The 13,133-nt window shown below is 41.6% G+C and overlaps 1 protein-coding gene across 1 annotated transcript; it reads right to left on the bottom strand.

Moving 5' to 3' along the window:
- Positions 1–4,550: 4,550 nt before the first annotated feature.
- On the bottom strand, positions 4,551–5,408 carry LOC143875655 (uncharacterized). The gene has a single exon (XM_077377261.1). The coding sequence runs from the start codon at positions 5,406–5,408 to the stop codon at positions 4,551–4,553; it is 858 nt and encodes a 285-aa protein (XP_077233376.1).
- Between the last annotated feature and the right edge of the window lie 7,725 nt (positions 5,409–13,133).

The raw sequence follows: 13,133 nt of genomic DNA on the forward strand, positions 1-13,133 counted from the left end.
AAAAGATCCCAAACGATTGGTCTTGGCGCAGCAAAGAATAATGCATTCCCATAGTAACCTAATGGCAGCGGTGGCCGGAATCGGGTCCTCCAGTCGATTTGGATATAAGCCATTGACTCTTTATAGCCGGGGGCGCCACGTGCCTTGCAAGCACAACGCCAAATGTGGGAGGCGAGGGCCTCGAAGGAGGTGTAAGTGGTGGTGGTACTGGTGAATGACGGAGGGGCGTATGGCAGAAACGGAAACTCGGGTAATAAATTATGTGGGGATTTCTAAATACAATGTAATGCGTAATGGGTTAATGTAAAGGCGGTTATTGGACCTCGAGAAGGAAGATCCCTTAGTCACAGAAAGGTGGAGTGGGTTCAAGTTTTATTGGGTCTTAAGTTTAGGAAGGCTTTGGGGTGGCTATATCAATAGGTAAGATGGGCTTTCTCTAAGGGTTGTTTATGTGGCTGATTTAGAGGGTGAATTAGGGCTTAAAATTAAAACGGACAGTAGGTGGGGTTTTGAGTTGATGATCGGATGGGCATATAAGGTCAAAATAAAGAGGATATGGGCTGGTTTTGGGTTTGGCAATAATAGATTGGAACGAATGGGTGCAAAAGAATTGTGATAGTATGTAGGGCTGCAACTCGAGCCGGGTTTTACCCGACCCGCATCGACCCGACCCGAAAATAGCCTGGGTCGGGTTCAGGTTTCATGGGTTTCGGGTCGAGCCGGGTTCAGCATTCAAAAACCCGCATGAATCTCGGGTCGAGCCGGGTTTGAAGGGGCCCGACCCGACCCGACCCGACCCGAGTTACATAAGTTATAGTATGTACATTTTTTTCTATTGTTAGTTAAAAGTTAAAGGGATAGTTACATTTACACCCCCTCTAGTTTCTGACACATCCACTTCCACCCCTATAGTTTAAAACGTGACAAATACACCCTTGTAGTTTCAATTTGTTTAAGGTAGGCCCCCTCAGCTGAAGGTTCGTCCATAGATTGAAGGGTTAGGATGATCCGATTGAGCTGATTTTTTGGGCACACCCTATCTATGTCAGGACCCATCAAATGAACGCTTTGGATCGTCCAAACAATGTGGGTCCACATTATTTGGATGATTTTTTGGTAGTGTTCGGATTCGGGTAGGGGCCCACATTATTTGGATGATCCAAAGCGTTCATTTGATGGGTCCTGACATAGATATGGTGTGCCCAAAAAATCAGCTCCGTCGGATCATCCTAACCCTTCAATCTATGGACGAACCTTCAGCTGAGGGGGCAAACCTTAAACAAATTGAAACTACAGGGGTGTATTTGTCACGTTTTAAACTATAGGGGTGGAAGTGGATGTGTCAAAAACTAGAGGGGGTGTAAATGTAATTATCCCAAAGTTAAAAGTGAAAACCCACGCACCCACTGTTTGTTACTGTATGTGAGTGTAATTTCTGCTTCTACGAGTTGAGTTGATTCAAGTGTTTGATTCAACATTGTTTGATTGTAATTACAACATTGTTTGATTAAAGCATTGTTTGATTCAAGTGTGATGTGAGTGTAATTACATAATTGTTTGATTCAAGTGTAATGTGAGTGTAATTTCTGCTTCTATGAGTTGAGTTGCCTTGCCAAACAAGAATTTTCCTTAAAAATTTGCGTCAACGTGAAAAAACCCGACCCGACCCGAACCGACCCGAGATTTATCATGGGTAGGGCCGGGTTTGGGAATCGTGGGTTTTCCGGAAAAAAACCCGACCCGAGATATTTCTCGGGTAGGGTTGGGTTCTCCAAAACCCGACCCGCCCGACCCAAGTTGCAGCCCTAATAGGATGTGAGCAATTTGGGTTGAATGGTAGTGGTGACAATGGCTGATGGGTGGGTGTTGGTATAATAAAAGAAAACAACTCAACAATAATATGGGGACGGATAGCAGATAAAGATGGATCACGGCAAGTAGCAGACGACCTTGCAACAGCAGCAGATGGCTGATGCTTCTTTCGGACGGACAACAGACAAGCAGCAGATGGCTTGGCAATTCGCAAGCAGCAGATAGCTTGGCAATTCGGGACCGGGGCTAATTTGTGAAGATTTCCTTCAACAAAAATGAATTCTCATTAATCAAAAAGCTCCTAAAAACATTTACAATGATGCCGTTTTATAGGCTTTTGAAGAGAAATCCTACTCCTTCTATAACACAAACTCTGTAGTTTACTAGAATTACTATTCTAATCTAGTTTCCAAATAAAACAAAAACTCCTTTCCCAAGCTTTCCACATTCTAGTCTAGTTTCCAAATAAAACAAAAACTCCTTTCCCAATAAAACTCTACCTAATTCAAACTCCTACCTTAAGTAAATACCTAAAAGAAAGAAAGAGATAATTACTAAATATTTAAAAGAAAGGAAGAAATTATTAAACTCATTTTGGACCGTTGATCTGCGTAATTGATTTGGGCGGCCAAGATGCACCTCCATCAGTTTGGGTGTCTTCTTGTTTGGCTTTGGCCTTGAGGAGGCTGATATGCTCGAGTGTGATTTTGAAGTTTGCGATGGCCAAGGTAGTGTTTGGGCTTGTGGTGGGGTCCGTTTCTCGTGTGGAACATATATGTTATTCTATGTGGTCGAAGGCCCGGGATGGCGGGTCCTGGGCTCGAAGGAGCGTCCGATCGATGAAAGGCGGGACGACTAGGTGGAGCCCTTGTGCTATGTTGGACCATACTTTCATGAAATGGAGGCCGGAGGTTCCGTCCGCGGCCAAGTGATGCATCCTCATGCCCAAACAAACACCACCGCATTTGAAATGAGTCACCTGAGCAACCATAAGAGGATAAGAATCGATTCTGCCCGAACGATCGACATTTGGTATAAGTGGGTTGAACTGCATGGGTATAAAATTGCCAAAATCGTCGAGCATGGAATCGGATTTAGCGTCGATGAAGAGAACGCACTCGGCGTTGCAGTTGATGATGATTCGGCCAACGTCGCCCATCTTCAATCTCCCTGCCAGGGGTAGAAAGGGACGAGGGTTTTACTAAGCGTGTTTTTTATCGCGGCTGAGACAAAGAAAATGGAACAACCATTGGGCTTGTAGAAAAAGATGCCGGGGGTGTGATATATTCCCATTAGTATGTCTATCTTAGAATTCCAGAGACTCTGGTGAGGAGTCTCACCATCGGGAGTAACCAAACTGGACATTCTCACTTTGATTTCCATCTTCATTACCTCGAGAATGCTGATGGATAAAACCGAAAGAGATTATATGGGCTGAAAATCGGCGTTCTTGCTAGCTAGCTAGCTAGCTTGGAAAGGACGAGCTTTTATATGGTGATCGAGCGGCCATGCTCGTGCAAGAGGCACCACCCTTGATTTTTGATCCAACAGCAGCACGTTAAAATGTGCTGCTGTTAGATCAAATATCAAGGGCGGTAGCAGGGCCGCTTGGAGACCATATAATTTCTCGTATAGGACTGTCAAGAGATAAGATATGCGAGGTTTCACCATGTCTTTTCTCTATCAAGGAGACTATCTAGCCAATAAAAATGGAAAAAAAATGTCAAGGAGACTATCTACTACCCGGTTTACACCACGAAATAAATGTGTGCTCATTCAGACCAATGTGCTATTGTTACGAACCTATATTGGATTGCAACGGATTTGATCTTCTTGGAGGGAGATCAGCCTCTTGACCCACTTCGAGGGAAGAGTCGTTCCTCCTTTCTGTACAAATATCACAATTAACTTATTTCAGCCAAGGTGAGACCCAAATAAGCACGTAGCATCTATGCAACTAAATAACGGGCCACCAAGTTGGCAAGGTTTTTTATGAGGGATTTGCTAGCATCCATCGTAGAAGGGATTTCGAGAACCCCGCCCGAACTCAACTCTTTTCCCAACCCGAACCCGAACTCAACCTGGGTTGGGACCTTTTTTCGGGTTAAGCCGACCGAGTTGCACCCCTACGACCCAGTCCGGCTTCCCATTCTCTTTGCACGGTCCACCGAGGTGGTCCTTAGTGAGTTTTTTATTTCTCTACTCGCATTCCTTAACAAGGGATTTGATAGGCATTTTCATGGAAAGCCATTCTGCAACACAGTTTTGTACGAGCCTAGGAGGGAACATAGGGCGGAGCCAAATGTTGCACTCCCCGTCCCCGTTTCAGGGATGACGGGGAATCCCCGTCCCTGCCTCACGGGAAATATCTAATCCCCGTCCCCGCCCATCTGCCCCATCATCCCCGCCAAATCCCCTTCCCATCCGGTCGAAGTCGGGGGAATCCCCTCTTTCACTGTGAAATTGCCAGTCCAAACAGTTACTTTTTATGATATTTTGTCTTATTCGTTTGATTGGTCTCTCTATTAAATCATCTGAATTTCGTACCACTTCTGATATCACAAGGGTAGTGAATTACTGTGAAAAAAAAAATCATTTAATTCGACTGCGAATGGCTACCAAAATGAAATTATGTAAGCATAAAATAGTGGTTTTCATAGGCCTCCACAGAGACAATGCCAACAAATTTCATAAACATCAGTAAAAAAAGATGTTTTTACTCTTACAACTCTCTAAAATTACATTAACATCCTCTCCTCTTTTTCTAATACCGGCCGTGTCCTCGTCCCCGCCGCGCCGGCAGCTCTAGTCGCTCCGATCAGCCACGTCTGTAGCATCTCCCCGTTTTCATATAACTTCTCCATTTTCCGAAACCTCCTCCTCCGTACAATTCTCAACCCACAAAACCCCACCAAAACCCCCACCAAAAGTACAAAAAATCCCCCCAAACCCCACCCCAAAATTACCTTCCAGTCGCCCCCCTTATTCCCCAACTCTGACCTCACCATGACCGAAAAATCCCCCGCCTCCGTACAATCACACACGACTGAGGACGAATTAATCGCCCTCGGAAGGCTCGTAAAGCTCGCAGTAATGTTAAATTCCACACACCACAAATCCGCCGGAATCCTGCTTGAATCTCTAGCCGGGATCGTGACTGTGACCGGATCACCACCGGCGAGAAAACGAACTGGGTTCGTAGTGACGGAGTAGTTGTAAAGCCTTATGCCGAATGTCAATGAGGCTAGCGAGTAACCGGTAATGTTGAGAGTTTGATTGGTGATTTGCCGGTAGACAAGGAAGATGCTACGGGGGTTTCCAGAAATAGAAACTCCCTTTGGGAAAGAGAACTCGTTGAAATGGGCCCCACGTCGGCGGAGGCTACCGGAACGGAGGCGCATTGTTTGGGCGAGGAAGGGAGAGGGGACGGTGAGGTTGTAGATGATGCCGGTTTTCCGGCGGTGGAGGGTTTGGAAAGCGGTTTCTCGAAGGCGGGTTTCGAAGTCGTAAGAAGGTTGGGAGGAAGAAGGTTTGAAGAGGAGGAGGAGGAGGAGGAGTAAGATGGGGAGAGGTGGTTTTGGATTGAGAATTTCCATGGAGAGGGAGAAGGTGACAACATTAAAGGGACTGAGATAGAGAGCAGGGCCCTATCATTGATTAAATATTAAATATTAAGTGTTGGACCTAGATAAAGGATGCCCGGATTTTCTTATTATGATGATTGAGACCGTTCAACTAGCGGGCCCTATCATTGATTAAATATTAAATATCGGCTAGTGATATTCTCACTGCCATTCAAAGAGGAGTAGAGAAGAGTGGTGGGGGAGAGAGAGTTGAGAGGGCACTTGGGGAGGGGATGTATCGGTTCCAAAGGATGTTTATCGTTCCAAGTGATACATTTGTTGATGATCCCTCTGGTAGGATGATGCGCCCCACTAGTCGCTCTGCCTAGAAAAATGATGACATTGTAATAATAGAAGGAATGCTAAACTGAAGGACGCCCTATTGGATCGACATCAACCAACTGCATTTATAACGCCACTGAAAAATGTAAAATTAAAGGAAAGCTAAATGTGGGTGACGTAGATCGGGTTATTGCTAGGTTGGCCTTTAGTTTAGCATTCCTCTAATAATAATATAGTAAAGTGCAGTGATATAATCACAACTTTTTTTGCTTGGGACAGTCCCTCTAATGTAAATGAGCAGTCATAAATACACTAGAGAGGGCTTCCCGGGCTAAAAAAGGGGTGAATGTATGATTTCACTATGGTAAAATAATTATATTTTGATTATTTTAAGTAGGTGTTGTCTTTTTTTTGAAATGGTGAATCATATTAGAATGGAAAGGGAAGCCCGAGGTGTTTATTTTTTAAGTAGGTGTTGTTAGATATGAAGGAGTGGAGTTTCTGTGGCTTTGGTTGCTGCAAGGAAAGGTAGATGGTCTCCTTCATCCATCTTTCAAGTTTGGAGATTTGTTTGTTGTGTTTCAGATTGGCAGCTCAATGTACAAACATCACTTTCGTGCGCGTTAAGCCATCTGATTTTCGGACCACTTCCAAATATGAAGAGGATGGTGCATTACTGTGAAAAAAATGCATTTAATATTACTGGGAATGGAAAGCTTTGGAGAATAGGAATCCTGCGAGCATGAAATAGTTGTTTTCTTGGGCCACCCCCATGATATCTTCCTCAATTCTTAATGCAATGGATGTAGTGGTGGGTTGCTGGAAACCGAGTTTTTATTTCATCCAGTACATGTGAATATGTGATGTATAAGCCATTACGAAGAGGAAGTGACATTTCTCATTAGAGAGTCTCTTAGTTAGGCGTGTCTTTGCTATGCTTTCCTTTTTTACCTAGTAGTTTCTCTACAAGACAGCTCGTAGAACAATACAAAAGACGTGTACCTAGCTAGCAAAATAAATGTGTCAGGTAATTGATTCACCGTAAAAAAATAAAAAAAGCAAATGCTAAGCTTGTTATTCAAACCGCTTTACACATTATTATGAGTAAGTGCCAACTACCCTTTTTTAATTTTACTATGGCTCCGTTTCTCTCGGCACGTAAAAATGGGGGTAAAATTTGTTTTATGTGAAAGAAACGGAACCTATTATGAAAATTCATAAACTACGCAATAAGCGTGTTGGTATGTACTACAAGAGATCTCATCCATTGGATCCCATAGTTACGGAACATTTTCTTCTCAAAGAATCAAAAAGTGCTATCGTTATTGTGGAATAAGAAGCTAATTAAGTGACCATTGAGCTCCATAATGTTTTATCTACTATTTTTACAAGCTCACAGTCGACAATCTATTACACTTACAGGGGAGTATTGTGAAATCATCTAAGATTAGTTAAGCGACATATTAGGAATAAGCTAATATGAGTTGCCTTCTACCTCAAAATTCTTATAAGGAAGATGATCAATCTCCAGAGGAGAGCGGATACCTCCGTGTTGGAAGATTTAGTGTGGCCTATTGGGCAAAGGAGTAGATCTTGTTACCCAAGAAATTCTAAAAAGATACCACCAATACTTGACATGTTGAGCTTTCCCTCTAACACTACCAATATCTGCCATACCTAGGTTGCCAAGAGAGCAACTGGAGACTTTTACTCTGGTGAAATTTCATGGTGGACATGTCCATCTAGCAACCAGTTTCGCTTGAGGAATTGAACACGACAATTTCAATTAGCAATATTTGATAATATTGTTTGCTGAATGACTAGCAAAGGCCTTATATTGTAAAGCATGCAAGAGCTATTGTCTACAAGCATCCGAGACAATTCCTCTTAAATTGAAAATGCAAATGAATAAGGTTCTAAAGAATCAAACCGGGTGATTGTTGCGGAAGCGAACTTCAAAAAATTTTCCTTTAGATTCTCTGAACTGGATGAGTATCCACACAAAAATTTCATGATGGAATGGAAGGTAAACAACACCTCATTGGGTGACGTGCGTACATGTCTCTTGCATGTTTGTAGCTTTGCACCCATTAGATCCTTAGTCCGATGATGGACGACTGAGATAGAGAATGGATGATGGGATGCTAAGGGGAGAAGAAGAGGAAGGATTAGGTTTTCTCTCTTTTGGGTTGTATATAATGAACCCATAACACACTCACATATAGAAAAAGAGGAAAACCATAATCCTAATCACACTCAGATAAGGATTGTAGGAAATTCACGCTATATCCCCAAAATATCTACACCTCAAGGATTAATAATTAATTCTTCCTCTTTAAGGTAATTACAATTGTGCCATCCATTATTATATTTACAAAACAGTCAATTATCTTTTATGAATATTCATTATCTCTCCTCTTCGCACTGAACGCAGTCAAAATGATGGCACCAAACCAACTCTAACTCATTCCCAATCATCCATACTTGATAACCTAGAAAGTAAGACCTTTGGGACCAGATCACCTTCCCGACATTGATAGCACCATATTAAATCTCCATCAAACCAGCACTGCAACATCCCAATTTTATCTAGCCTGCCCTAGACCCACATGATATGCACCCAAGTGAAATACCCTAATCCCTAAGCGCCTCTATTCACCTCAGCATGTACTTGTTCACTTGTCGAGTAAATTATTCCTCTTAAATCTATTTTTCAACATAAACATATTCAATTAAGAAAATAGGTTTAGAAAATAGTTTGCAAATTGATCAATAAAAGAATCAATAAAATACGACGGCCGATAAGCAAAATCAAGAGCAAGCCATGACTCAATCACAGTGCAAATATTACAGGATCTTTTCGAAGCACGCATGCTATTCTGTATCAGTCTAGTTTTTTTCTCAACAATGCCCCTCCAAGTTGTATTGATCACAACTATAGGTAAATAGCCAAAGATGCCAAAGTGGTGAGCATGCATCGGACCTTAATTAACTTCCTAACAAGGAGAAGGGATGCAGAGGGATAAGGGTTACTTAAGGAATTGGCTTCTCACACAGAAAGAGGAATAGGGATTAATCATGTACCTAAGGTTATGGTCTCTAACAAGCGTTGTTCAATATACCAAGTTTTTAAATTTCAAACCGAAATCTGAAATTTCAATTTGAAACCAAAATTGCCGAAATTAAATTTTGGCGAACTTTTTGATAAAATATTAATTTTTTATTCCTTTACAGAATTTCAGCCAAAATTACCGAAATTTCGGCCCAAAAAAATGACATTATTTTCGCCTTTACTGAATTTCGCCTAAAATTTCAGGATTTTGGCTAAAATTTCGGTTTTGGTGAGGACTGAAATTACCCCCGAAACTGAAATTTAAAACCTTGCCATATACACATGCCATGGTATAACTTCAGAAAGCTCGTAGCAATTTGAAACTAGATTTATTGTTGTGCGATTGCGCTATGGAGGATCGGTCCTTCATGACTGTAGGGCCTATTTGAGCCATCTCATATTCTTTATCATGCCTCTAAAATGGGTTAATCATCTTGATCTCCTTTAGGAACAGGACAACCAACGACCTCCCCGTGATCTACATCATCTCGCACATACACTCATGCCAGGTTCGGCAGACTATACTTGTTGATGATTATTAATTAATTTCACCATTAATTAATCAATAAAGTTATTGAACATGCACCCACATAAGTATGAAACATAAATGTATAGTCACGACTATAACAAATAGCAAAAATAACCATCATCACTTGTACATATAAACATTAGCATCCATGTAAAATATATTCAAATTAAAGAAATGTTGAAAGCCACAGAAACCTGCTACATTAAGGGATCCAAACCTTAAACCTATCAACTCAACAAAAGCATCTTTGTGCTTACGAAGAAACAACCTTTTTAGCATCCTTAAATATGTGTTTGAAGGAACAATTTTTCTCTCTAGATAGATTGATGATCTCATAGATATGGTTACCAAGCCTCAACGAGCCATTGCACTTTGAGGTTGTCCAGTGGATAATGTTCTCTGAGTTAAGGTCAATCTCAAGTTAGTCATCAAATCTAAAATGAAAATGTGTAGACCAGAGAGCACCACACTAACTTCAACTTTATTCAATTCAGCGAAGCCAATTGGGTAAGAGAAAGCCCACCTAACATCTCCCCTTCATCTCTATAAACTCCACCAACATTGGCCGGCCCAGATTCCCTAAAGAACACCATTCAACATTTAGTCAGTCTCCCATACAACACTCCACTTCCTGAGATAATCTTGCTTAGAGTGATAGACATTCAGATCGATCACTCTCCATTAAACCAGAGATGAGTCAGAGAAGTGAAGAAAGGAATGCTAACCTGCAACACAATCAAAGAGGAAGGAATAAACAACCACCGATTTGGATGAGAGATTATGTTGTTACTAAGTAATTATGGTAATTAGGTAGTAAATGAGAGATTAGTTAGTTTCAGTTTCTAGAAGAGAATATGCCAGTTGTAAGAGAATCAATTAGTGTCAGCCATTTTGTAACTAACTGACAGTGACAGCTTCTCCATAAAAGAGCATCACTGATGTAGAAAATGGCAGAGAATAACGAAATACTTTTGTCTTTTCCTTTTCTTCTTCTTCTTCTTCTTCCCTTCCCTCTTCTTTCATATTACTCTGTTTTTCCTGCAACTTTTCTTCAGATATAGATTTGAATCTATCAAATCCGTATCATTGGTGCTTTCATTGATCCCGTTCATCTCCAATGGCTGATAACACACGCGCTCAGGCAAAGATGGATGAACAATTCAAGCAATTCCAACAACAGCTCAATGATCTGCGTCTTGTTCAATCTCAGCAACACGACGAACTCGTCGCCATGATAAAACAGTTACAAGCTCGTTCCCAACCCGCTTCTTTCCAACGAACTAGTGGAGAAGATCATTCTGCAAGCAGTTCAGAGGACGGAATCGTTGCAATTTTGCCCACTTACAGTCGATTTATCCGCATGGATGTTCCCAAATTCGATGGATCCGATCCAATTGGCTGGTCATTTAAGGTTGAACACTTTTTCAACTATTACAGTACGCCGGAGGATCAACGATTGCAAATCAGTTCATTCAATTTGGAAGGACCTGCTTTATCCTGGTTTCAATGGACTCAAAACAATAAACTCATCAATTCATGGAAAGGATTTCTGGATGCCATCCAGTTAAGATTCGGCCCATCTCTCTACAAAGATCACAAAGGCGCTTTGGCCAAATTACATCAGACCTCCTCCGTTGAGGAGTATCAATTCCGATTCAAGGATCACTCTAACAAGGTTAGTGGTCTTCTTGAGACATTTCTCATCAGTTTTTTCATTTCTGGGTTAAAACCAGATCTCAAACGAGAGTTGTTGGTCCAACATCCAACTTCTCTCTTGCAAACATTTTCACTCGCTCGAATCTATGAGCAGAAATATGAGGACATGAAACGAGCATGGAAGCCACCGTGGAATACACCAGCAATGGGAGGCTCTGGATTGTTACCTACTCCTACTCCTCCTACCGGCAACCCCCTCAAGCCAATCACAGCTACTCCATTGAATCAAATTCCTCTTCGCACTCGCCAGTTAACATCAGAAGAGATGAAACTCAAACGAGAAAAGGGTCTCTGTTATTTCTGCGATGAGAAGTACTCTGCAGGGCATGATTGTCGAAAATGTCTCTACCATTTCCCTGCCATTAATGATATCTCAGATCTTGGCGTCGACGCTGCCGGAGATGACATACCAGACGACGTCGGAGAACATTCCGCTGAAATTAGTTTTCATGCCCTCGTTGGCCAACTCAATCCTAATACAATTGGCGTTACAGGGGTCAGTAATACACATTCTCTTCATATATTGATCGATAGTGGCTCCACTCACAATTTCGTGAAGGAAGAAGTTGCTAAATCAATGAATTGGCCTATATTTTCTACTGCACCTTTCAGAGTTCTAATCGGAAATGGGGAATCCTTACTCTGTACTACAAAATGTACTAGTGTTAAACTCACCCTCCAATCTCATGAATTCTCCTTTGATCTGTTTCTTTTACCCATAAAATGAGCTGATATCGTTTTGGGTGTACAATGGTTAGCGGAGTTAGGACCGATTCTAACGAATTACAGGGAGTCTACAATGGAATTTCAGTGCCAGAATAAACCAATCAAACTGGTAGGCGAACCGGCCCTCAATCCAAATCCCATTAAGGCTTCCCATTTCAAAGGTCTCTCCAAACTCGATCCCGTTGCTTCTTGCTTCCAACTGATTTGCACTGACATTTTGAATGATACCCCTTCTACTCAGGCAATCATATCTGCTGATCTTCCACCTGACCTTCCATCTTCCATTGCTGATCTTTTACATAATTTCAGTTGTGTATTTCAGTTGCCAACTGAACTTCCCCCTAACCGTGTCATTGTATTTCAGTTGCCAACTGAACTTCCCCCTAACCGTGTCATTGATCATCAAATCCATCTCTTACCTGGGTCTTGTCCCGTGAATGTCAAACCCTATCGATACCCTCACTTCCAAAAGATGGACATTGAGAGGTTATTCCACAAGTTAGTTGCTACCAGAGCTTCAGACAAACTCAGCAAGAGATTTTATGGACCTTTAGAAATTGAATCCAGAGTGGGAAGCATTGCCTACAAATTGAAACTTTCTGAGCATAGTAAAATCCACCCTGTCTTCCATATTTCATTACTCAAGCCTTACTATGGTCCTTTCCCACAAATCATTTGCAATTTACCCACTCAAACTGTTGTTAATCAGCCAGTTATCTCACCTCTCGCCATTGTGAGAACACGGACTATCCTGCAAAATGACAAACCCCTTCAACAGGTCCTGGTACAATGGCATGGTCTTCTTCCAGAATACTCTTCCTGGGAAAATTTGAATGACTTGCAAAATAATTACCCCTACTTAAACCTTGAGGACAAGGTTTGTTTGCAAGGGGACGGCAATGATAGACATTCAGATCGATCACTCTCCATTAAACCAGAGATGAGTCAGAGAAGTGAAGAAAGGAATGCTAACCTGCAACACAATCAAAGAGGAAGGAATAAACAACAACCGATTTGGATGAGAGATTATGTTGTTACTAAGTAATGATGGTAATTAGGTAGTAAATGAGAGATTAGTTAGTTTCAGTTTCTAGAAGAGAATACCAGTTGTAAGAGAATCAATGTGTCAGCCATTTTATAACTAACTGACAGTGACAGCTTCTCCATAAAAGAGCATCACTGATGTAGAAAAGGGCAGAGAATAATGAAATACTTTTGTCTTTTCATTTTCTTCTTCTTCTTCTTCTTCCCTTCCCTCTTCTTTCATATTACTCTGTTTTTCCTGCAACTTTTCTTCAGATATAGATTTGAATCTATCAAATCCGTATCATAG

This window comes from Tasmannia lanceolata, unplaced genomic scaffold, assembly GCF_043159265.1.
Source record: "Tasmannia lanceolata isolate RefF3 unplaced genomic scaffold, GAP_Taslan_0.1 ptg000004l, whole genome shotgun sequence".
NCBI lineage: Eukaryota > Viridiplantae > Streptophyta > Magnoliopsida > Canellales > Winteraceae > Tasmannia > Tasmannia lanceolata.

Coding starts and splice junctions, on each gene's coding strand:
- LOC143875655 (XM_077377261.1), bottom strand. CDS start 5,408: ATGGAAATTCTCAATCCAAAACCACCTCTCCCCATCTTACTCCTCCTC.